Here is a 25,100-nt window from a genome sequence, read left to right as displayed (position 1 = left end):
AGATAGGGAAGGGTTAATATCTGGATAAAGGGGCTGAGATCAGTGAGCTCACACAAAAACACTGCAATACCAGAATATTGCTCCTACTTTAGCATAATCTAAAAGTCAAATCACATGACTGCATTTTCCAGTTTAACTTGCACATCTGCCACTACCAAGCCAGCCTCTGAGAATTGTATTCACCTACTCACTGCACAACTCCCACCAGCTTCCCAGTATAAGAAAAACAACATCCTTGAAAATAAAAGAGCTCTACCATCAGTTTACTAAGCCCTGTTCCACCTCCTCCCACACATACTGGGAATGGACACAATGGATAGCTCTCACAATAAGGGAGGTTTATCATGTCCTTGACTTAGCTCTACTTTCTGGGAATCCAGATGAAGACTTTTCACTGATTCCAGCTGAGAGCAGAGCAAAACAGATACTGAATGCATATATAAGAAAAATCTACCCACATACTGACAGAAAATCCAATCAACTTCATCCCTTCCCCCAGTACTAACTTGGGTTCTCTGCACTGAAATGAGTCATTTGTAATTGACTAATTCGCAGAGAGAGAGATCAAAACCAACCACAGACAAAGCCTGAAGAGCCTCCTCATTGTCTTCCCTTTGGAACAGTAAAACTGTGCTTTAATTCCAACTTCAGAAAGCCTCTGTTTTTTCCACATAACCGCTTAAAACTGTGGACTCCCCAGATGACATCAAATAAATGCCAGTGGGGCATCACCACATGGAGAGGTGACCTCTGGCAGACATGTGAGCACGGGCTGAGGAGGCACCGGTGAGTCAGCAGCCGGCAGAAATGCGAGTGCACACTCTGGCCATATGCTGCTGGGTGTCTCATCCTCCTGTAGTGGATCCCACAGGCTCCAACATGTTCCTGCTGCTCCCCACCTACCCCAGAGAGAAGTGCTCTGCCAGTTTACTGTGTTCATGCCCAAGTGTCAATAGGGATTGTAGCCCTGCATCACCTGAAGGTCTGGCTGGGTGGCTAAGGAGCCAAACATCGCAGTGTAGTTCATGCAGCCCAGCCCTCCTGAGCTTCATCAGGAAATTGGCAACTGGTAAGAAAGATGCCTCAGCAGCCTCAGTTGTGCAGAGCAGGTTTAGGCCTGGAAAGATTTTGCTGTGGTAATGAATAAGGGTGTAGGGAGAAGTTGTCAGTGCCTCCTGCCCTTTGAGGGCTGTGCTGAGCTGGTCCATTCTGGGTCATAATCTAAAGAGCTTAATGTAACCAGTCTCTTCCTTATAGTGTCTTCCCCTTCCTCACTGAGGGTTATTTCAGCCCTTCTTGATGTTTTCCAGTTTAGCAAGGGTCCTCCTTTTCTTTTAAACCACTTTAAGATCGTTCTTTGGGTTATTTTTCATAAATTTAAATCTTAATGAGAATTACGCCAGTATTTTCATTTAAATGAAGCTGTTTTCATTACATGAAATTGCTTCAGTGTACTTTTGTATAATGTTCATTTTCACAGAGAATCTGAAAAACTATGAATGCATTCCTTTAAAAAAAATAAAATTTGAACTCCATTTAGACATTCCATATTTCCCATAAAAGTTTTCCTAGGTTTCCTTTTAAATGTATTTCTTTGAGGGTAGGCAAGATGATGAAATTATGATCCAGAGGTGGAGAATCGAACTTGGAATGATCTGAATATTTGTTAGATTTTCAATGAATTTGTTGGAGTCCACATCAAATCTCTCTATTCCTCCCAGGTATTACTCATATTTCCTCATATTAGTGTGCATATGTACACACTATGATTTGTTTTGTGTAACCACTTCCTGCCGTGTGGAGGTTTGAAATTTCACTCTGGTTTATGAATTCATAATTATTTTGCTGATTTATGGTTTTTTGTTTGTTTTTTTTGGTTTTGTTTGTTTGTTTGTTTGTTTGTTTGTTTGTTTTAAATTCTGTGATGCTTCTCATACATCTGAGTTACCACATCATCTACCTGAAATGACCAGAAGGGATATTTCTTGGGAAGGAAACTTAAACATTACTTTACTTTGTGAGGAAAGAATCTGAAGGAATTAACTGTGGGAGAGAAAGGCACACTGCATCTCGCTTGAGTATGTGGTGATTAGAGGACTGTCTCTCCTGATTGTCTCATCCAAACCAATACACAAAGAAACTCTTCAGGGGGAAAGGAGCATCTCATCTCTTCAGACAAGACAGAAATTGCACTCTATGCAGCAAGGAAATTAGCACCTATTTACCCTGCATGCACTCCAGAAGAGAGGCCATTGAGGGAGGCCAGTAAGTGTGTGATCCCATAATGGACAATCACAGACTGATGTGGGCTCAAGTTCGTACTTCCTGACAAACAGTTTTTCAGAGCATATAATCTACATTTTTCATATCTTCTGAGGACCTGTGACCAGCTACTTGTACCCTAGGAAGAGTGGATGTTCAGAACTGGAGAAGAAATATCAACTAGGAATGAAACTAAGGCTTTCCTGGTAAATAAACAGACCCTGATGAAGTGAGCATCAAGGGAGTATTTATAATTTTCTTCTTGAAAGCAATATGTTTCATCTGTATGCCACTTATAAGTAAGTCTTTTTCCATCTCTGTGATTCAGGATGAACCAGAACAGTTCCAAACCCAGTAACATTATAAGTAAACAGTAACATTCCTGAACTTAATTATTAAGAAGAGCTTTCTATTGATTGATTTTTTAATAATAGAATGCAAATTATGGACTATGAGGATTATTTGTTCAGAAATATTAATCAGCAATTATTTTATCTAGCAAAAATATAGATTTTTCTTCCATTATTGTGGAGAGGGGTATTACTTTTTGTTTACATTTCTTATTTTTCCATTTTTCTGACTGTGTAGAAATTGGCAAAGTAAATAATATTGTTGGGATTTTTTTTCCAAGGTTCAAGCAGAACTGTCTTTTGAAAATAATTTAAAAGGCATTTTTATCAAATGGTCTGAAAAATAAAACACAACAAAATCCTAAGCTGTGCAGCAAAGAGTGTTCTCAAAACACTGGAAACTAAAGTGAACCTCTGCAAATGGGATTTGCAAAATTACTATTTGCATTCAATTTTCAGCATCTACGTCATTTAAATTTTCAGAGAGCTTTTCAGAAGCCCCAAGAGATAGAATACAAAAGATATAAGCTAGTCAGAAAACTGTACATTAATACTTATATTTTTACTTTATCTCCTTTGAAGGTCTGCTTGAAGTTGTACAAAAACAGGACTCATAGGATATAGTTGCCCATAGTAACTAGTATCCTGTACTGAAACCCATTTATCCAACTTTCAAAACATACTCTGGACCCACCTGTCACTTCAAACATCAAAGGTAGTATTGAAGGGATATTTGAACAGGAAAGACATTATTGGGAAGTGGGGACCACAAGTTATTAAAGAATACCATCAGAATGATGTAAGAAACACTAAGGCAAGTGTCTGAGTCCTCTCTCTCGCTTTTTACATTAGATACATTCATCCTTTGTTAAAGGTCTCTGTCTGCTACTTGATACAGCAAATAAAGCATAAAGTGTGGGAATATTAAATCTATCCCCAAAGTTTTAAGAAAGTCCTTCTCTCTTTTCTTCCAGGCAAACTGACTGGGGCTTCTTTTCCCCGATTGCTCTGTCTGAAGAACTGGGGGAAAGGGCAAGAGAGATTTCCGTGTGAAATCAGAAAGTACCCTTGAATCAAGTCTAATAGGTTGCTGAAAATTCAGCACAGAAATGTTTTTCTGTCAGTGGAAGACCTTGTTTGTTACCATAAGGATTGTATGCAGCACATTGTTTCATCCTGAGAGAACTTTGATCTATGCTAGCACCTAAATCATAGCAAAGGATGTCACAAGGCTTTGGAAAAAGAAGGGAAAGGAGGAACAGGAAGGGAGGGTAAGTGCAGGTGTGCAGTACCAAAGCAGGTGACACTGAATTATTGGTCAAGTGAAAGTGGTTTTGTATAGAGGAGAGCTGGGTATTGCACTTCTGGGGGGAACTAGATTTTGGTGTATACCCCAGAAAACACTATTCAGGGACCGAAAAGGTCCAGCAGAGCACATCAGGGCACCTTTGGGCATTAAATTCAGAGAAATAAGTCCTTACATGACCTGTCTTCTAAGCCTTTTCTGAGGTATGAGTGAAAGAAATCAGTCTCCCTCCTTCTTGTATCACCCAAATTGGAAGAGGTTTGATTGAGGATCAGTGTTTAAAGTATTCTTGACCACTACAAATATGCTAATAAGCAAAAAGATAGTTATACAGAGGTGCTCCTGAGCCACCACGCTGCTGATCCAGAACTATCAGAGAAAGATGTATGAAACAGTTAAGGCCAAGGGCCATCTCTGGATGTGAACAGGTCAGAGGTGGGTGCAAGTCTCTGAGAGCACATGAATTTTTCAGGTGTTGGTGGACAGTGTGGAGATATAGCAGGAAATCTCATTGCTAAGACAAAGAAGGTAGAACATTTTTTACATACAGGTGTCTGATGTTTGTGTACCTGTGAGCAGCATGGGAGACCTTAAGCAAAACACACTGCAAGGAAGTTGCCTAGGACCATCTCTTTCATATGCCAATGGGTGATTCCTTCATCTGTCCCAAGGGCATTGTTCATTCACAAAAACAACCCCAACATAAACCTTGTGCTTAAAAATAATAAGATGAACCTGAAACTCCTCTTGACAAAGCAATGTCTTCCTGCAATTCTCTCCCACAGAAGTGGAGACATATGATCAAGGAACACAATGGATGCTCCATTTTCCCCTGTGCTTGTTGAAGCAACATGGAGAAGTTTTGCTCCCTGCTAGCCATCTCTCCTTTCCATGCCCTTTGGTGAGATGTGGTGGAACATGATAGGCATCTTGTATTATGTCTTGGAGAGATGCAGAGCGGAGAGAAGTGAGGAATACTTAATACGATGCAGAGGTTCACTGCAGTGACAAAGTGACAATAGTCTCTATTATTCTTGATATGACCCTAATGCAAGCACAGGGGCTGTTTGTAGGATGCCTTTTTTTATCGACAAGTGTATCTGACCCAAATTTTATTACAGATGTCAAATACAGTATGGACAAGTACAGCATGAGTCTATGATAAATTCTCCTTTTTTTAAAAAAAAAAAAAAAAACAACAGTAGTAAGAATGTCACTCTTTCCTTATTTATTTGCAAGTCAGTCATGAGAAAGAGAAGAGATGCAACCCCCTTCTGAAAGGCAAGAATCATCCTGAGCCATCAACTTATATTGGAAGAAAGCTTTTCCCCCTCCCAGGTTATCATCCTTTGTCAGCATCACAGGAGTGTCTAGGACACTGTAGTCAAAAGCAGGAGTTGTCACTGCTAAGCACTGTACACAAACACAGATGCATATGAAAGGAAAAATACTTTTCTGGAGGACTCTAAATGTCTACCAATCAAAGAGATAACTCTGGGGGAAAGTTAATTAGCTCCATTTCATAGGAAATCAAGGCAAAGGTGGGTTTGTTGAATTCTGTTATGTAGGAAAGTATTGAATCTAGAGTTTGGAAATCCTGGTTCTAATTCAGCCCTCAAAACTGCCCTTTATTCTAGGTGTTTCCCTCTTCACTTTCCTACAGCCTCACTTTCCCACCTTAGGGAGGACACAAGAGACCAGTTTGTACAGAGACAACTGAGTAGCTGCCGACATCTTAATGAAACTTGAGGTTATATGCATCAAACTCCATCTGTGTGCCTGGTCTCCTCTCATCACTGCATGTCGAAAAACTATACATTCATCTTAAAATCATCCAGGTCTGGTATTGTGCCTCAATGAACCACACCAAAATAGTCATCCACTCAAAAAAGTCCTTAGCATTTCCAGAAAATTATGTAACGATTTCTATAAAAATGGAGGGAGAAGAGGAGAAAATAAAGGAAGCATGTGTGCAAATATCTTCAAATAGTCAAGGATCAAGTGAATAGGAAGTTTAGATGGGGAGGGCAGAGAAAAGACAGTGTCTGTTCACTTTTTAGTTTGAATTAGATAATGCAGGGATTTGTATTAGGGAAGCTACGTATGTCAAGCAAATGTCATGCTTGCCTGTTTGGGTTGATTTCTGCTTTTCTGGCATTTTCATTTGAGCAAGAATTTTCTATCAGATCCAAAACTTAGTCTTCACATAAATGCATGATCAAATCCACTATGATCCCTCAAATGAAAAGGTTTTGAATTGACATTTTCTAGAGAAAAGACTTTCATTAAAAATATTTTAAAAAAAATACAAAAATCCACCCTACAAACAAACAAGACCCACCCCCAACCCTTTTTTGACCAATCAAAAAAGCCCATAATGCCCTAGCAAAAGTCTTATGCATTATCAAGCATGCTGTCTAGGTGACGACAAAAGGAAAAGAAAAGACAAAAAAGGAGAAGCCAGATCATGAGATGACAAGGACTAGTAGACCTCTTGGTCAATACAGCAGTACTGATTTCCTCTAGATATGCAGAATTGGTATATAAGCACAGCATTTGGGGATGAGATAGACTTCTTAAGGAGAAATCAGTATTTGGAATTTTATTTGTTTCAGTCAAAGAGGAAATGTAATGAAGTCTTCATTCTGGAAATTTGCCTTTCTTCACAGTTTGAGAAACAATTTTAGGATGGAAAAATATGCATATATGGTAACTCACACTCCAGGTTCAAAGATTAAATCCAGGTTTTAATAACTGGTTGAATGGGTGATTTTAAATTTGCATTATAAATACTATGGTCTCCATGATTTTGGATTTCTGCATGTCACTGACATGGCTACTGCTTCAGAAACTAAGTCCACTCACAGAAAACCAGTTTTCTTTAAGGGAAACAAGAAAAAAAATTTGGACAACAGCTTCTGCAAAGCTGGTAGTGGACACAAAGGGAAGGAGCAGGTGTGCATGCCATTGGAAGTAGCTGTAGACTGATGCAATCTGTGACTGGATGGTTGTGATGAATGGTGAGCTGTTAGCTGTTGTTTTAAGTTTAATTTTATTGAACCAAAGGCTCCATGACTAGAGTAATTGGAGAAAAAGCTTCAACTACTTGGGATTTAAATTGGTTTTTCTGGGGAGTTGTTTTGACTGTTATGGGAGTGTATGTGCATGTGTATCAGAAAGATAGTGATGAAAACCTAAACATATTTCTAGGGGGAAAATTCTGTGATGGAGTAAATGCTTTAATTTTTAAACCCTTCTTTTTTTTTTTTTTTTTTTTTTTTAATGTTGAGTCCACTTTGTGGACTCAAGTTCTCACTTCTGATTTTATCCAAGTTGACTTAAGTGCTTTAAAAATGAAGGAAAGAAAAAGAATTATTCACTTAGATTAAAAGGGCATTAGGCTAGGTTTCAAAAAGCCACAAGGTAGCATAGTCAAAGTTCAAGGTTAGAGCTGATATTAAAAAGCAAGGGAAGTGAAATCAAGAGGGTTGTTGTTAAACTTGCCTCTTAAAATGGTGTCAGCTTCTGTTCAGAATTCTCTTGGCCTCTGGACAAGATACTCCAATTCAATAACAGCTAGCAGAGACTTTCTAGGACTCTCAAGGATGTTTTCAGAGTTTCAAAGGGAGAGACCTCCAGTGGCTCTGATTTGTATCATCAGGCCGCCACGGATAGGTGCAAGACTTCAAGTGGCATCTCAGGAGCAGTCCTGGCTGACTGGATGCACTATGAATAACCATAATAACTATGATTATAAAGAGCATTTGCACATCAGTGCAAAAGAATGAGGAGCAAAGAGGATAAATGTGACTCTTAATCTTCAGCTGTCTGCAAGGGAAAGTATGATTAATAACTACAGAGGCTTAATATAACCTCCTCAGATAACGAGTGAGGTGGCCTGCTCCAAGCCCTGATTATCCTCTTCTAATGGGCTTCATATATTGTGTAAACTAATAACCAAGGCCTAAGCAAGGCACACTCCAGGGTCTGCAGGAAAAACACTGGGTCCAAATGTGATTAAGTTGGTGAAAATTGCCCAGCAGTACAGTGTGGTCTGCTTGAGCAGAGGAGGGGACTAGGAAGAGGGAACAAGAAGCAATGTATCTTGCAAAGAAATGAAGCAGAAAGTAGCAGCAATCTACCTTTTAACATTGATATGCTGGTATAAATCTCTTGCCTTTCAACTGGGATTGCTATGAGTTTTCAGCTGGAATTGGTGGAAAGGCAGGACACAGATACAAGGTGTTAATACCAAGAAAGAGAGGCACCCATAATGAGGAGATCTGATTGCAGTACTATTCAGAAAGTCAGCAGCAATGCCAGATCTGAAGGGTAACTCAAGCTGTCAGTCAGTGTTTCAGTATTGGAGAGTGAAGAGGTGCTCAGAGAAAGCTGGATTCCCTAAAGTGAGTGAGTTCAACAACACAGCCCTGGCCCAGGGAAAAAAAAATTAAAAAAAAAAAAAACCACCAAAAAAACCCAAAAAAAAAAAAAAGAAAAAAAACAAAAAAACATCACCAAACAAACAAAAAACAGCAACAGCAACAACAACAACCAACCAACCAAACAAACAAACAAAACAACAACAACAACAAAAAAAACGTGACCTTCCAGCTCCCTTGGCTGTATCTCTAAAGTGCAAGTGCAGCTGAAGGGACTCAGCTGTATAGGGCATCTAAAGAAAGAGGACAAGATTCTCATTTGAGCTGCACTGATGTAAGGAAGCTTAAACTCTCTAAGAGCACATGGAGTTACTCTGAATTTACGTCCAGCCAACAAGAGTACTGAATGACAGCCCCTCCTCACTGAGAAACATAATTCTTAGCTGCACAATGAATATCACATTAGATTATACAAACTGAAATAATCTTAAATACTAGATTTATCTGGGCTCATGTGTGCTGTCTGCTTAATTGTTGCACTTCACTCAACAAGGACAATGAAATTAGCTTGGACAGGCTCACTTTAGAAGCATTATTGTTGTGCTGTGGCAGGTTGGATTCAGAATACTGGTGGAGAAGGTTTAAGCTTAACTGACCAAAAATGAAAGAGGAATACATAGCAATATTCATAAATTTGGGACATCCACTGGGACATGAGACACTGTCTTTGAAGGGTGACACGTCTGTACTCTTTGTAGTGCATCCACATTTGTAGAGCTATATCTTCAAAAAAAAAAACCAAACATACAAAACCCTCAAATATCAGCATTTTCTCAGAAGTTCTGCTTGCTGAATGCTAGCAACACATGCCCAACTTCTACTGGAGTGTCTCAGCCTCTCCTCTCCCAGGTGAAAGCATGAGTCATGTCAAACAATGTGAAGATGCAGTGGCAGAAAAAACAACAAGGTGGGAACAGCAGGCTGCTACCAACAAAACAGGTACCCTGAAAGGTTAGAAAGGTTCACCCTCAGTACATCCCACTCCCCTATGCAGGATAAACACAGGCAGAGAAATCAATCCCCAGTTGCTCAGAGGAAGAACAGACAAGAGAACACAACACGTACAACCCTCTCCTGGGTGTCTTATTTCTCTTGGGCAACATGAGTATGCTCATACACACTAAGCCTCATAATTTCAAGAGACATGAAGCCAACTCAGCAGTCTATATGCATGTGGTACCACAAAACATGGAAATGTTCAGTGAGTCTCTCCCTCTGTCTGGAGCAAAATATGTGCTCTCCCAGGCAGAAGTAGTTGGGAAGCATGTTGCTCCCCCTCAGCAGCTGTAATCTCAACTCATTTCACCAGCAGGCATTACGGGAACACAGGGTAATGTTTCCAGCAAATCTACGAAGGAGATAAGAGATGGCAAGGACAGATGTGCAGGATGAGATGGGATGTAGGAAAAAAGGAGAAAGTGAGGCTTGGCAAGACAGCAGACATTAGCATGACTTCATAGAGAAAGGACACTACAAAATAGCTTAAAAGACAGAAGCAACACCTCAAATATTTACCAAATAAGATCTCTATAGTAAACTAGCCATAAGTAAAAAGACCAAGAAAAACTGATTCCAGTTTTACCACCTTGAAAACAAAGTGCTTTTCCACTGATCAAAGCTGTAAATGAAATCAGAAACTCATGCCATCATGTCTTATCAGTTACATATTTACTGTGCAAAGTCAATATAGTAGCATAGAAATTACTGAGACATTCAAAGAACAAGAGAAAAATAAATTTTCTCCATCTGTTTGAAGGAACAACCTGAGCTTGGAATGGATTAGTTATAGTGGGACAAAACTTGCTCTGCCAAAACCTGCCTACAAAGACAAGGATCAAAACACTCATTTTTTGCAACATGTCAAAGAAAACATGCACTAGAAAGTAGCAGAGGATTTTAGGATTACATAGCTAAGGGGAAGGTAAGAGAACAACTTCATTCTAGCACCAGAGGATTCATTTGGTGCTGAAAATGAATGCATAACAAGGTCAAAATACGTTACAGAAATCAAAGAAATTTGAATGCATGTTTTTACAAGAAATTGTATTTTAACAAGTTTGGTTTTTTTTAATGGAGTGACATAGTGGGAAGGGGAGGGGAAAAAGGGTATAGGACACAAGATATAAGAAGTTCCCATTAAAGAGAAAAATGGGAAATGTACGTTTCTTCTTTGAAAAATAGGTTAGGCTTAATTTTGTCCTTGTACTTACAGAAACTAATCAGAGAGATTTGACATTGCTGGGAACCTGCCAAGTGTAGCAGCTCATACATGCGGTGCCACTGTAAGTCTCTCACTACAGCTACTCAAAAGAGCAAAATCACTTCAGATACTTGCTTGCCACAACTGATAGTGCAATCTCACGGTCAGTCACTCCCCACCACTTTCTCTCTGCCAGAGACAGAGTGCAGCAGAAAGGAAACACGGGAGCTAAATGGGTTACATCATGTCAAGTTCTATCAGAAGTTACCCGTAAGAGGAGAGATGGGACAGTTTCTGCCATTCCCAAAGCATTCCAGCTCAGATAATTCTTTAAAAGGCATCCGTAACTTAAAGAACTGTTTTAAGTTTAATGCACAAATCATGCTCTTAGATTATTTAATGCAGGAAACACAGCTTTCTTTTTTTAAGGATCTGCAGCCAGTGGATGGATTTCACAGGGTGAGGCTGGCAGGCTGTCTATTCTGCAACTGAAATGTTTTCAACAAGCATAGATGTTCTTAACCTACATAGCATAAGTAGCACTACCAGAAATAATGTTTCAGGAAAGATTGAAGTCCTTATTGTAGAGCTACCCACCAGGAATTACAGTCATGGAATGCAGTTACTCCACAGCATTCAAGTCCGTATTTTTGTGTTTCCATTGCTATTACATAGACTAAATTAAATTAGGTCAAGACACAGGTTTGTGTGTTTCAAAGATAATGATACACATACACATCTGATCCATCACTCTTGTGTATGGTCTTCAACCTTTGTATTTAAAAACAAAAAAAGAAGTTATTGTATTGTCACTGAGTCTCTGAAGGATTTTAAGGGATGTATACACTGCATGAAAAATGTCAGGCAGACAAGGCTCACACCAGCATGGACTATGAGTAGTACAGCTAGTAAAACTACAGTATAGGTGGGCATATTACCCCAGGAAGAAATCAAAATCACATCATTATACAGGATCTTCTACTAAGTGCTTTACTAGAAACTTACAGTGGCCTTGCAGATCACAACCAGCATAGACTTTGTAGTGTAAATATGGGAAGTGGGTGTTTGTGGAAAGGTTAGCCTATGAAAAATGACTCCTGGGCTAGGTAATGTATCACACTATGACTGAAGAAATGAAAAAGGTAAAGGGTGACTGTTCTCTTCCTCTGTCTCTCGGTGACTGGGAACAGAGATGAGGGGGATGAGGAATGAAGATTTACTGCTTGCAAGTTATTCCTGGGTACATCCTATCATTTCCAAATCAGAAGGGTAGTGCAACTGGCAATCTAAATGCTTAGGGTTCATTAGGATCTAATAGTTAACACTGTTGAAACACCAAGACATCAACCATCTTTAATTCTTACAGCTTGGGGCAAGGACCTCTCTCTAGCAAAAGGGCTGTTGGAGCTATTGAAGGGCCCAGCAGGTGTCAGGGATGCTCAGTGTTTTGTGAGATCATGCATTCACATGCAAAGATTCTTGGTAAAAATATATTTCCCCATTTAGAGCTACAGTACTTTTCATGATGACATCATTTCAGCAGTGACAAATATAGCTGAGTCTGCTCTTTTGTACACCATATAAATCCCTTGACCTCAATCAGATCCTTGCTGATTTACACTTGTGTAAATGAAGTCAGGATCCAGCCCATGGTATTCACAAATGTAGGCCAGAGTAAGCATTACTCACAGACAAGAGACAACCCTTCAGAGGAAGGAAAAAAGATCATTTTCATGCAAATATCCTTAATAATAAGGAACAAGAGTTAGAAATAAAAGTATGAATGAAATGCAATCAAGAACTGCTCTGAGATCAGATTTGCTTCTAACTTTATGATGCTGCATCAGCTGCTCTTACAGCAGCTTAAGTCCAAAATTTGACCTACCTGAAACTTGTTATACATAATTTTTCATCAGGGGTCTGTGAGCTAACTCAGTCCCTAGGCTTGGCTTTGGAGGTAGCTGGAGGTGCTCAGCTACTTTCAGGATCTAAAAAAAATTGTTTGCTGTGTTCTATGATAATGGAAATTTTTTTTTTCATGATATCCAGCTTTGTTCTCAAATTGTTACACATTATGTATTTATTTATGCATAAACAATGGCATTATGGTTTGGAGAATAGGGGTCCTTTGATGGGAGGCAAGCTTGACAAGTCTATGGGAGTTTACTGCTATGCATGTAAATGAGGACATACATACAAATATGCAGAACAGACAAGTGAAAATATACAGCATCTCTTTAAAATGAAATACTTTGATTGCTCCAATCACAAGAAGTTGTAAAACCACCCTGAAGAATTAACAGCCTCAGTACATGCTAACTACATCCATCATAAATTCGTCTTTGGTTTCTGTTATCATATCGCTGCTTCTTGGGACCCCCAGTTCTGTCATCATTTGCCCTTTATAATTTATTAAGCTTGTACTTGCCTGAATCCTTTCTACTTATCATTCATCTTTACAGTTGTACATAAAATTAGATTGATCCTCCTATGGCAGACACGTCAGAGAGAAAAGTTGTCATTGAATAACACATAAAGCAAATGAAGGTCCAGAAAAAGCTTTTGTTTAATAACTTGGAAATCATCCTCTTAGATCCAAAAGGTGTCAAATTAAAAAGACAAGATAATGCTACCTCTATAATTTTTTTTTTTTTTTTGCACATCATTTTTCAATTGCCACCAAATCTCAGACACGACTGGGAAGCCTTTTTCCCATTTTGCATCTCAGGCTGAGTGTGGTTAGCCACCACAAAGGTGATGAATATACCATTCTCATCTGAGATAACAGTGTGCATCCAACACACTGGCTCTGTCAGGATGCTGGCACTGTGTTCTTTCTCTGCAAAGCCCTTTGGACTGGGTAGCAGAGAGAGAGTTTACTTTGTATTCTAGAGGCTGCCTTGTAGGGATACAGAAGCCAATCTTTAACTAGTGAAATGGAACTTTAATGTTTACCAAGCAGGTAGGACCCAGGTGTTTCATCTCATCTGGTGAACAGAACAGCACTGTCAAACTACAGTAGTTTTTAGCAAATGGAAATTCTATATAGCTTCCTCTTCCTTTCCTCTGCCCTGCTTTATCCAAAGCAAGGTCCAAATATACATTTACTGCCTTCTCACAGAAGAAGGAAACAAGGAGTAAAAGAATAAATATCACTTTAAGCATGACATTGACATCCAAAAATCTTAAAGGGAGAATTTCTGGAGAATTTCCGAAGGACTGGGTTTTGATTTTTAATATTTTTTATTTTTTTTTCCCCAAGTCTCTTACCTCAAATCTAGTTTTATTCCTTTTCATCTTCATTTTTAACTTCAGAAAACAGACATGTTTCTCCCAAGGGAACAATTAAATGTGTTTTTCTTTCAAAATCTAAAGGGTATGGTGAGCAGGCTGTGTGTTCAGCAGGCTACTTTAATCAATGGAACCCATCCAGCCTACCACTGCTGACCAAATTGCAATTTACATCAGTAGAGAAAAACTTTTGAAATGGGAAGTTGTGGGAATATAATATCATTTTTGGCACAACACAGCATGCAGGGTGATATGTGGTTTAATAGTTTTCTAAAAAGCTTTTGGAAAAAGCTTTGAAACATTAAAAAAAAAATACAATAAGACAGTAAAATTTCAAGACCTGCCTAAACAGTGAAATCCATGCTATATGTGCAGGATTTCTGAAGTCCACATGACACTTAGGTCTCATTTAAGCCCTATGACATGCATTTAAGACAGGCCAGATCTTGCAAGGTACCCTCCCTCCTCTCTCCTATGGTCAGGCGTTTTTCCTCACATATACATAAAAATTTAAGTCAGGCAAGACCTGCAATATTGGAAAAACCTTTTTTATTCAAACAAACAAACAAACAAACAAACAAACAACCCCCCCCCAACAAAACTCCTCTCCCCTATGTTCAGGTGTCTTTCCTCATATCTACATAAATATTTAAGTCAGGTAAGACCTGCAATATTGGAAAAACCTTTTTTATTAAAACAAACAAATAAACAAACCCCCTCAACAAAACAAAACAAACAAGCAAAGCCTCAATAAACACAAACAAAAAGGACAAGCAATGGGCATCTGAAATTAGATGGAAAGTTTTTGTTTCTTTAAAAAATGGTTTTAATATGAGTTTTATGAACTCACCTGTCTTCTAATGTTAAAGATGCATATTTTTGCATATGATGAATAAAACAGAATGCATTTTTTCTAGATGGCAAGAAGAGACAAAGAATATCAGAACAGTTAGGGAGAAAACTAATTATGTTACACACTGAGAAATTTAGCATACCAGTGGTACCACTGTCTCTTTCAAGAGGAATAGATACTGTAAGAAAACCCAGACTGAACAAGCCCCGCAGATTGCTGAGGTTAACAGTTTTGTGCATACTTAATTTCATAGTTATTCTTTGCAAGTCTTACAGAAAGGTTTTAACATTATGCAAAGAGACAGTGCCTCCAACCAAGTATACATGGACTGTTCTCTCCTATTGCCTTAAAGAGCCACAAAGAACTAGGGAAAGAAAAATGCTGCTGTGCTTATCAAACAAGAGCTCAGTTTATTTGTGCTATAAATAAAAGTAGATCTTGATAGCATAATTACATTTCTCAGCATTATCCTCTGTCATTCACTTGAGAAAGAAAAAAGAAAGGGGAGAAAAAGTTCGCTTCACTATAATTTGTAATCAAAATTACTACACTTAAAACATAATTTTATTTCCCCGATTTCATTTCCTGTGGAGCTTTGTGGGGCAAATAGATAATATACAAAATCTGCAGGCAGATAATTCTCCCATACATTGCACTGTCATTGTCTAGACCATTTCACCCCCCTAGCCTTGTTTTCCTTGGGACCGTGGCCTGTGGTTTGATATTGAATTTTATCCTTGTGGGATATATCAGCATCAGAAATCCCAGGGGCGAATCAACTTTTACTCTATTACTTTCTCTAATTTCTCTTTTCTGCTCTCCTAAATTACTCTCCCTTGCCTTAGTCCCTTTTTATAATGTGAGTTTAAAAAAAAAAAAAAAAGGTGGTTTCCCACTATGAAGGATTAGCACAGATTATGGTGACCAGTGTTAATTATAGGTGAGGAAAAAGAATAGTGCATCTCTCCAATCTATTCTTGATTTCCCCCGTGTCTCTCTGTCTGGTAATAAGCCTCCTTTAATCTGGCAGTCCCCTTGGTGAAATCAGCGCCATGGACAGCAATATTGATTGCTTCTGAGAAACCATCACAGCTGCTCAACCAAATTACCTTTGATATGTGACCTTTAATGTAATTACTGCAACATCAAAGCATTTCTATAAATTATTAAAGAACTAATATACTTCATCATACAACCACTCTATTATACGTAAAATAAACAATCACAAGTAAACACTAGAATTTGAATTGTCCAAAAATCACAAAGTGCTCTTTACACATATATACACACTGTGCTACATTAACCTTCCATTCTAGGCAAAACAACTTCAAACTCTCCAAAAGAACCTAATTTACTCATTCAGATGAAGAAGATCCAAGTAATAGTTTTATGTTTTACATTCCAGTTGCTTCAAAATATGTACCATGTTTCCTTCCTACCCAAAAACAAAGTGCCATAAAGACTTTATTAATCAACACATACCTGCTTGGAAGTCTTTTGATTATTCCACAAGATAAGTTTATGTCCTACATATAACATAGAAATATGTGAAACATATTTCTGTCATAGTACAAAACACATCCAGAAAGTAATTACTGTAAAATATCTGCATGTAGCCACTCCACTAAAAACAAAGTGATACATAGCTAAGAGGCAAGGTATCTGAATCTGGACAAAACCTCCTCATGCCTCACCATTTCCATTCTTGTGCATATTATTAAAAATTACTTAGTTCTGTGTTTTATAATACAAAGAATACGAACAGCAATATTGCAAGAGCAAGAAAGTGTACAGTTTACTGGAGAATGGGAAAGAATGGCTTAGTCTAGTACTATTTATTTTTTCCTATACTATGCCCGTTAATTGTTTTTTATGCCTCCTCGGTCGAGCTGTTTGTGTCACAGACAGTGGAGTGTCAAGAGAAGATGTTGTATTTGTCTCATTTTGAACTTATGTGAATAAAGACTTAGACCCCTGACCTTAAAAGTGCCTCTTATTTTATGGTGATGAACTATGGTTGATATTTTTGGTGCATGTTATCAAGAACAGTCAGGTAAATCATAAATAATTCTCTTATACTCAGATAGGAACCATAAAACAGTATCCAGGCATGATACTTTAGCAAGAGACAAGACTGTTTCCTTAAATAAACTACAGTGATGTCATTCAGAGGATGAGTTCAGAAACTTGGCAGAAAGCTGAATGAAGAGGGTTTGCTGGTGGAAAGTAAACCTTTATCCTGAGACAAATAGAACAGGAAATGAAAGGGATGGGAAAATCAGTGTTCAGAACTCTAAGAAACCTGTTTGCACTTTTATACAGAGGATTCACTACTCCCAGCTCAATGAGATCCTGATGCATCTTCTGAAAGTGTATAAGGAAACAAAAAAAAAAAAAGGCCTTATAGAGGCAGTGTGGCCAGTATGGAGTATATGTAAGAGAAATTGCACTAGCCAAGGATGAAATTGTTTCCCTGTAGTCTAGAAAGAGTTGGTGCAGCCTTTGAAGGAAGTCTTGATCCTAACACAAAAGCTGGTTGAATTTTATCACTGTCCAAGAAAACAGTTTTGACTTTAAGAATTTTGTGAAGTCTCTAACACAGAGATTGAGATTCAGAACTATGACTATATAAAGAACTTAGGGAAAAAAAAAACCCTAAATTATCACTTGCCCTCCATAGAGTTCCATTTGCAAGTGAATGATCTCCCTCCTAATGAGAAGTACAAGGAGTCTCAGTGGAAAATCTGTAATTTCAATTATTCTTTTTTAAATACACAACACCTTATTCACCTTATTCAGCACATCTCTAGTTTAGATAAATATGTACTTTATTTCAAACATATTTCTGAAAATTTCAGTTAAAATGTTATCTGAAACATCCCTATTCAACATATTCTTTCTTTTTTTTTTTTTTTTTTTTTTTTTTTTTCTATCCAGTTTTATCATTCAGGAAAGAGAGAAGCAAAAGGAAAATATTGGAAGGGGGATGAGATAGAACAACTGAAATCCCCCCCACAAGACCGAAGTTACTTTCAATCTGCTGCTAAGGAATTTCTAGGGAAAAAAAAATTCAGAGGGAGTTGTCAGCTGACAGAAATATTTTTAGGCAATGAAGTATGTATATATTTGCATAAGGTATGGCCTTTTAAGCAAAGATAGATGTAGATGAGCAAGTGCGTGGGCATCTCCATACTGGCAAGGTGGCTTAGAGATAGGTAAATAGATCCAGGATGATGGAAACAAGCAGAGCAGAATCAACACTTTCCTCAAAACACAGGAACAAGGGAGTGTCTTAGATCTGAGGGAAAGGCAGGTTATAGCTACACAGCAATCAATCATTCAACACCAGCTAATAAAAACAGACTTTTGGGTAGATTTCCTCTCAGTTTAGGTGCAGCCTGGAACTCAGAAGCCCACTCTTCGTTACGCAGTCACTGGTTCCTGCTCGTTGTGAAACCAGCACCATTCCAGCTACAGGAGCACTTGGCTGTTCCCAATCCACGTACTCTGGCTGAATCTAAATAGTCTCTCCCTCCCTCGGGTAACCACTTAACTAGAAACCCATCCCAGCAGGACAAGTCTTCCCCACATAATGTTGATTCTATTTTTAGTTCTGCTTGTGTTGTCTGAACCTTAGATCTTGCTCATGTGAATAATTTTCCTCATTATCTCGTGTGCGTCTTTCCTCTCTCTCTCTCTTTTCTCCTTGTCTCACCGCCTTTCCAGTCTGCTACAGCTGCTTGAATACTAAAGTAACTGAGTCAAACCACTTTGTCATCAGGAATATGTTTTCATTCTGTGATAACTCAATAATGTGATCTGTTTCTTGATTTCTTGCTGCCAAACCTTGCTTCAGAGAAGAAAAGTAGCAAGAGGAAGCACCTGGTGAGGACTTCTAACATTTCCCTGTAGTGGTCAGAATCATAAAGCAGTTCCTCACCTGAGTTAGGCTGGTAGAATCCAGTCCATTACCAGTTGATTTCTGTTTTCCTTACTCCCAATAAGGGCAAAAAGCTTTTATTTTTTGCATGGAAACCATTTGGGTGGCTTGGTGGTATCTTGATTTTTTTAGCACAATGCAAATATTGAATCATCCGAACAAACAGAGACTTTCTGCTTCCAAATCTGAGATAAGAACACCATATGTAACCCATTTTAGACTTAAAAGAAAAAAAAAAAAAAAAAAAAAGTTATCAGTCTCGACTCACCCCCGGCAGCGTCTTCTGTTCATGCAGTGCGCTCTGGGCCTTTAGAGCAGACTCCCTTTCGCAGTATGTTAGGAAGGCACAGCCTGCAAAGATAAAGAAACATCTCGCTAACAGTGCTATTTCAGAGAAGATCCTTCTGAAATTGAGACGTAGAACAAACCACTTTCCTGTCATCATCCCATTCCCAGCAAATCAATCATAAAATTCTCTCCTTAGTGTGTCAGTAGTAGAAGTCAAGAAATGAAGCTATCATAGCTTCCTCTGAATCCTCGTGGAAAGTGAGCAACAGTGTACCTGTGAGTGCTTATTTTTCCTTCAACACATGCTTAAGTGTCAGCTACAGAAGGCTGCACAGGATTAGGGATCTCAAAGGTTCCACATGATGGCAAGGTGGGACGAGACATCCCACTCCTACTCCAGCAGCAGCACTGGGAACAAGGCCCTTGCTGCCATATGCTGAAAGGTCTCATGCCTTTCTTTTGTACTAGGTACTTTAATACAAGGACATACAAGGAGTTGGAACTTCCTATTGCAGAGGAAAATTTCTATTGTCTAGCCTGACCTGTATTAAAAACTCATTGCTTTTTTTGCATCACACCAGAAATCCACCTCCCTGCACTGGCTGCTGCAAGGACTCACTGACTTCCAGTCATAAACACAATCATGCCAAAGCCCAAACAATCACTCCAAAACATCCCTGACCCACAGATCACTTGAACTTCAGAGACATACTAATGGGTTACATCTTGAATTCTTCCAAAGATTAATTTATCAACTACAAAACCTAAAGCCCTGTCAAAGTAGAACCCTGCTATGCTTTCATTCCCCATCTCTATGCTTCCCTTCCAGTAAAACTGGTTTATGTTGCAATATCTTACTCCATTTGTGTGCCTGATGTGATCAAATTATTTCTTCTTACTGCAGTATACTGAAAACCTGCCAGTTCCTGCAGCAAAAAATATGTTTGCTATGCAGAAGACAGTTTCTCTGAAATTACTACAGAATGTCTCCAGTTCCTTGAAATGGAGGTATCATATCTTTTAAGGTTCAGGCAGCATGTCCCTCAAACTAAGAGCAACACAAATTCAGAGAGATTACCAAAGAAATAAACAAGTCCCATAATGTCACCTTTATCCACCCATCCTCTCCCCAAGAATATATAAAGTATGTAACAGGTGAGTAAACAGTAGACTGTAAACTTCTTTTCAGCTTTGATTGCCACTGTGAGCATTTTATCCACACAATGTTCACTGGTTTTTCCAAATTGTTTCCTTTGATAATATTACTGAAGAAATACACACTTTTACATGCTTTTAATAGATTAGCACATACAGGAAAATAGGATTTTTTTTTCTATAAATTTACATTTTTTTCTCAAAGATTGTTCTGTGGAAGTCACTGTACTCCTCTCACAATGAAGTTATGATATGGAATGAAAAAGAAGAAAAATAACTTTTTTTTTTTTTCACTATTTCTTATCCTGTATTACTTTCTGGAGGTCTTCTTACTTTCTGTTTACTCAAGCCAATCACATTTACTGTGACTCAATAACTGAGATTCAGACACAGAAGGTGACAATCAAAAAAGGATACTGAATGTCATCAAAAATTTGTGTACTTGGAATTATTTTGATTTGCTCCCCTCTAACTTTAAATGGATGAGTTTTCAGTTAGTCTGTATCCACCAAGGAGAGGAAGAAATCATGGCAGAGTGTTTACAGCTAGCAGAAGTAATGGATTGAAAAGGATCCTTAAAAGTCACCCATAGCCTGATAATCAAATGGGAAACTATGCTTAAATTTAATTTCGGTGCTAAATCACAGGCTGAGAGCTCTCTGTTTACTAGATACAATAAGAAAGTCTCCCTTCAGCAGCAGACGTGGAGCAGCTGATACAGTCTAATTAGGCACATCATAGCACACTGTTATAGAGATAAACTATGCAATGTAAAGCTCTCATAATGATAGCTATATTTTTCTCCTCATTGTGATTGCCCCAATGACAGTTCAGGGTAACAATGTCCTACTCCTATAGTACCAGGACTGTAATTCAGGCCAAGTAAACAGAAGACATCTCTTCTCTGAAGGTGGGTATTTTCCACCCAGGATCCACCCTGTGTGTGTGTGTGTGTGTATGTGTGCGTGTGTGTGTATGTGTATGTGTGTGTATGTGTGGAGGCAAGTTCTCAACAGGGAGAAGCCTCCACTAAGTTTTCTCCAAACCTGTTGTCAAAAGTGGTTAGAAGTACCAAACTCCCCAAAACAGTACTCCGAATGTATCCAGTTATCACTGATATAACAAAAACACTGTTATGAACTAAAAGACCTTGAAATTGAAAAGAAATCTACTCTCTCATATGATCAGACAAAAAAACCCTCCTGTTTTTCAGAGACAAAATGTATGCTCTGTGGAATTGTTTCTTTTTCCCTCTTCATTCATGCACACGAATTACAATCTATCTCACACATGTTGGGTAAAAAGTAATATTTCTATGAAAAATAATATCTTATTTACTTTAAGTAAGGCTTGATTTCTTAGAGACAATAAGAAGTTCCACCCCAGCAGTGGCCTGAAATGAAATAAAGTAGAGATTAATGATCATCGCAGGCCTCAAACCTGAACTTGAAAAGGACAGCTCATGGGGATTTTTTGTCTTCCCTTTCCTTACCACAAGAATTCTCCGTAAGGCATATATGCAGCATTAGGCATCAGCTAAAATAATAATTTTTTTTGAAAACGTGAGGCCTTTTATAAAACAATACTTATCTATTATTCCATCCTGCAAGAATTTCTTGTGCATGAGGATAAAATGAAATACTCTGTCTTGCACCATCCTCCCTGCCTCCCTGAAACACCAAAATTGATCTTTACTTTGTACTGTGATATTTAAAGGAATGAGAACCTCTTTCACATATTACTTTTCCTAGGCTAACCTTTTCATTGTGCCTCCATATGACCCCTCCAAAGGGTTCTTCCTTCCTGGAGAATCTTGCTTAGAAAACACAACACTAGACACTTAGATTAACACTATGAAATACAGTGTCCTAAACAACTGAGTCTTGAAATAATGTTGTACGGAGCAGCTATGTTGGGGTTTTTCTCAGAGAAAAGAAAATGAGAAAAAAGTGGTTTGTTTTGTATTATTTTTTTTCTCTTATTTTCATTTTGATTTCCCAGATGAAACAAAATTTTAGAACAATCAGTTTTCCCTGCTGAACCTCACGATTGTGTACAGAACAACTTATTTCACTGGGAAAAAAAAGGTTTTTCATAGTAAACTCCTTAGTAGCTCAACTTAACTGCTCACTTGCCATCAGCTGTTTGGTCTGGGTGTGAGCATGACTTCTGGGTGGAAGGCTTCATATTCCATTACAAAACATTTGCACCATCCATCTCCTTTGAATTGCCCATGTTCAGCAGTATAATGAACATTTCTCAACATATCTCTTAAGTAAAGATAGTGTGAAAGCAATGCATTATTTCTATCCTCCACTTCCATGGGTGGTAATGACTCAGTCAGTACAGTGTTTGTGAATTATATCAGAATTTGAACAAAAATTCTAATTGACAAATTGACAATGAAGGGCTTGGTCCAAACTGATCCTAATTTCAATTCCATTTTTCTCATTCATTCCAGACATATGTCAATCAGCTAAAAAAGTCCTGTGTTTGGATTGTGTCTTTCCAGGTGTTCATTTGCTACCAATGGACAACTTTTTGGGCAAGCACATAAACATCTGGAAACTCCTACCTTCTACTAATCTATTGAACTACAGTCTCTTGAAAGCATGAGGACATATCAAGTTGTCTCCTGGGAAACAGGATTGCTAAAGAGATGGTGGGAAACAAAAACAAAAGCTTGAGTTGGAAAAGAAATTACAAAAGCTCTACTTTAATTTTACCTCCAGAGAATTCAATAGTGCAAATAATAATTGTATGAGATACAGATGGATAATGATTGTGGCTATGGCAACTTCAACTTCATAGTAAGTCTTCAGAATATTTTGCACAAGCCTAGGAGGCAAAACTGTCAGGAGACACACTGTGAACTGAACTAAGTAATTCTAATAACTGAGAAACAGTCACACAGCCTGAGTTGAAGAAGGAAAGGCAGGACCTGGGTGAATGGACAACAACCCACTTTAGCAGAAGACCATGTTTGAGACCATCTAAGCAACCTCAAAATTCACAAGTCCATGGAACATGATGAAATGAATCCATGAGTCTAGAAGGAACTGCAGAGGAAGTGGAGACCACAAGGTAGCCACTAATTGGAAAAGAGGAAAAAATAGCTATTTTTAAAAGAGAAACTAGAAAGACCCAGGGAACTATAGACCACTTTGGGTAAGATCATGGAGCAGAGACCCCTGGACAACATGCTACATGGAAAATAAGGATGTACTTAGCGACAGTCAAAATTGCTTCCCAAATGGCAAATTGTGCCTGGCAAACTTGTGGGCCTTCTACAAAAGGATTGTAGCACTGGTGGAAAAGGCAAAAGCAACTGACACCATCTACCTGGATTTATGCAAAGCATTTGACAGTGTCTCACAAAACATCCTTGTCTCTAAAATGGAGAAAAATTGATGTCAGGAATGGGCCAGTGGAATTGGCTGGAAAGCCACATTCCAAGTTTTGCTGCCAATGGCTCGATGTCCAAGTGGAGAACAATGACAAGTGGTGTTCCTGTTTCTCAGGATTTGGTATTTGAACTGGTGCTGTTATACATCTTTGCTGGCAATATGGACACTGGATTTCAGTGTGCCTTCAATAGGTTTACCTTGAAACAGAAATTTGCTCTGTGGAGCAGTCCACCCTCTGGAGGGAAGGGATGCCATCCACAGGGATCTTGACAGGCTTGAGAGGTGGGTCCATGCAAACTTTGGGGAGTTCAACAAGACCAGGTGCAAAGTCTTTAATCCATTTTGGGACAAACTCAAGCACAAATACACACTGAGCAGAGAATATACTGAGAGAAGCCCTGCCAAGAAGGACTTGAGAATGTTGGTTGATGTCAGCAATGCACACTGACAGCCCAGAAAGCAAACAATGTCCTGGGCTTCAACAAAAGAACTGTGTCCATCAAGTTGAGGGGGGTGATTTTCCCCTCTAGTCCACCTTTGTGAGAGTCCACTTGGAGTACTGCTTTCATTTACAAACTTACAAAGGACATGGAGCTGTTAGAGAGAGTCCAGAAGAGACCACAAAGATGATCAGAGGGTCTGGGACACCTCTTTTGTAAAGACAAATTGAGAGAGTTGAGTTTTTTGAGCTTGGAGAAAAGAAAGCTTTGGGGACATCTAACTTAAGGAGCTGCAAGAGAGCTGGAGAGGGACTTTTTATCAGGCCTTTCTATCATTTTTTATAAGTGATAGAACAAGCAGAAGAGGGTAGATTTGGATCAGACATTAGGAAGAAATTTTTTACTCTGAAGGTGATGAGGCACTGTACTATGTTGCACAAAGAATTTGCCAATGCCTCATCCTTGGAAATGTTCAAGGCCAGGTTGGATGAGGCTGGGTACCTTGGTCTAGCAGAAAGTGGACCTGTCCTTGGCAAGAGAGTTGGAACTAAGTGGTTACATTGAGGATTTGAACCCTAATGTATTGCCTCTCTTGGAACAGTTCTTGACCCAGATTCTCACCTCAGCCACAATAATCTAGAACAGTTAGGATAACCCCAGGGATTGAGAAGTCTGGTTTGAGTGATCTAAGCCAATTTTTAATTCACAAACTTTTGTGACTATAGTGCATGCTCTCAACCAGTTATCATAGCTTGGCTGACAGGTGATAACTTCTGAAACTACAGCTTTTCCAATACTTGTGAGTGTAACTAAGATCAGAATCATTGCCCAAGAAAAAAAAAAAATTCCACAAGGCTGTCAGGTTTTTTGTTGGTTTTTCTTCTTTGAGTCAAATACCTGCTTGCTTTTAGTTACAAATATATTAGTTAACAGTGAAGATTTTCTTAATTGGCCTTCCTCTGTTGTGTTATGTTAGAATCCTTCACTGCACATAAACTAGTGAACAAGAGAGTCTTCTGTAAAAGAAGAAAGAATACAGATCAGCTCCTTGTATCTACTTTTTCCGCTACCATCTTTAGTGTACCTCATACCCTAAAACCCCAAAACAAGGGCTTTACTCCAGCAAACCACTATGGACTTTCAGAAAGCAAACTGCAATCCAAGCA

General features: G+C 38.6%; 1 protein-coding gene across 23 annotated transcripts in view; it reads right to left on the bottom strand.

Moving 5' to 3' along the window:
* CELF4 (CUGBP Elav-like family member 4) overlaps nt 1-25,100 on the bottom strand; it is a 701,136-nt gene that overhangs the window by 591,303 nt on the left and 84,733 nt on the right. For all 23 annotated transcript variants that reach the window (XR_001123527.5, XR_005978079.2, XM_032744285.3 and 20 more), the window contains one exon: nt 18,913-18,995. Coding sequence is in view for 20 of the 23 variants with exons in the window: in XM_032744285.3 (XP_032600176.1) it covers nt 18,913-18,995 (83 nt within the window). In the remaining 3 variants the exon portion in view is untranslated. The remainder of the gene's footprint in view (nt 1-18,912; nt 18,996-25,100) is intronic.

This window comes from Taeniopygia guttata, chromosome Z (genome assembly GCF_048771995.1).
Source record: "Taeniopygia guttata chromosome Z, bTaeGut7.mat, whole genome shotgun sequence".
Lineage (NCBI taxonomy): Eukaryota > Metazoa > Chordata > Aves > Passeriformes > Estrildidae > Taeniopygia > Taeniopygia guttata.
The sequence above is the reverse complement of the archived record's forward strand: the minus strand, read 5'-3'. Positions and strand labels throughout refer to the sequence as shown.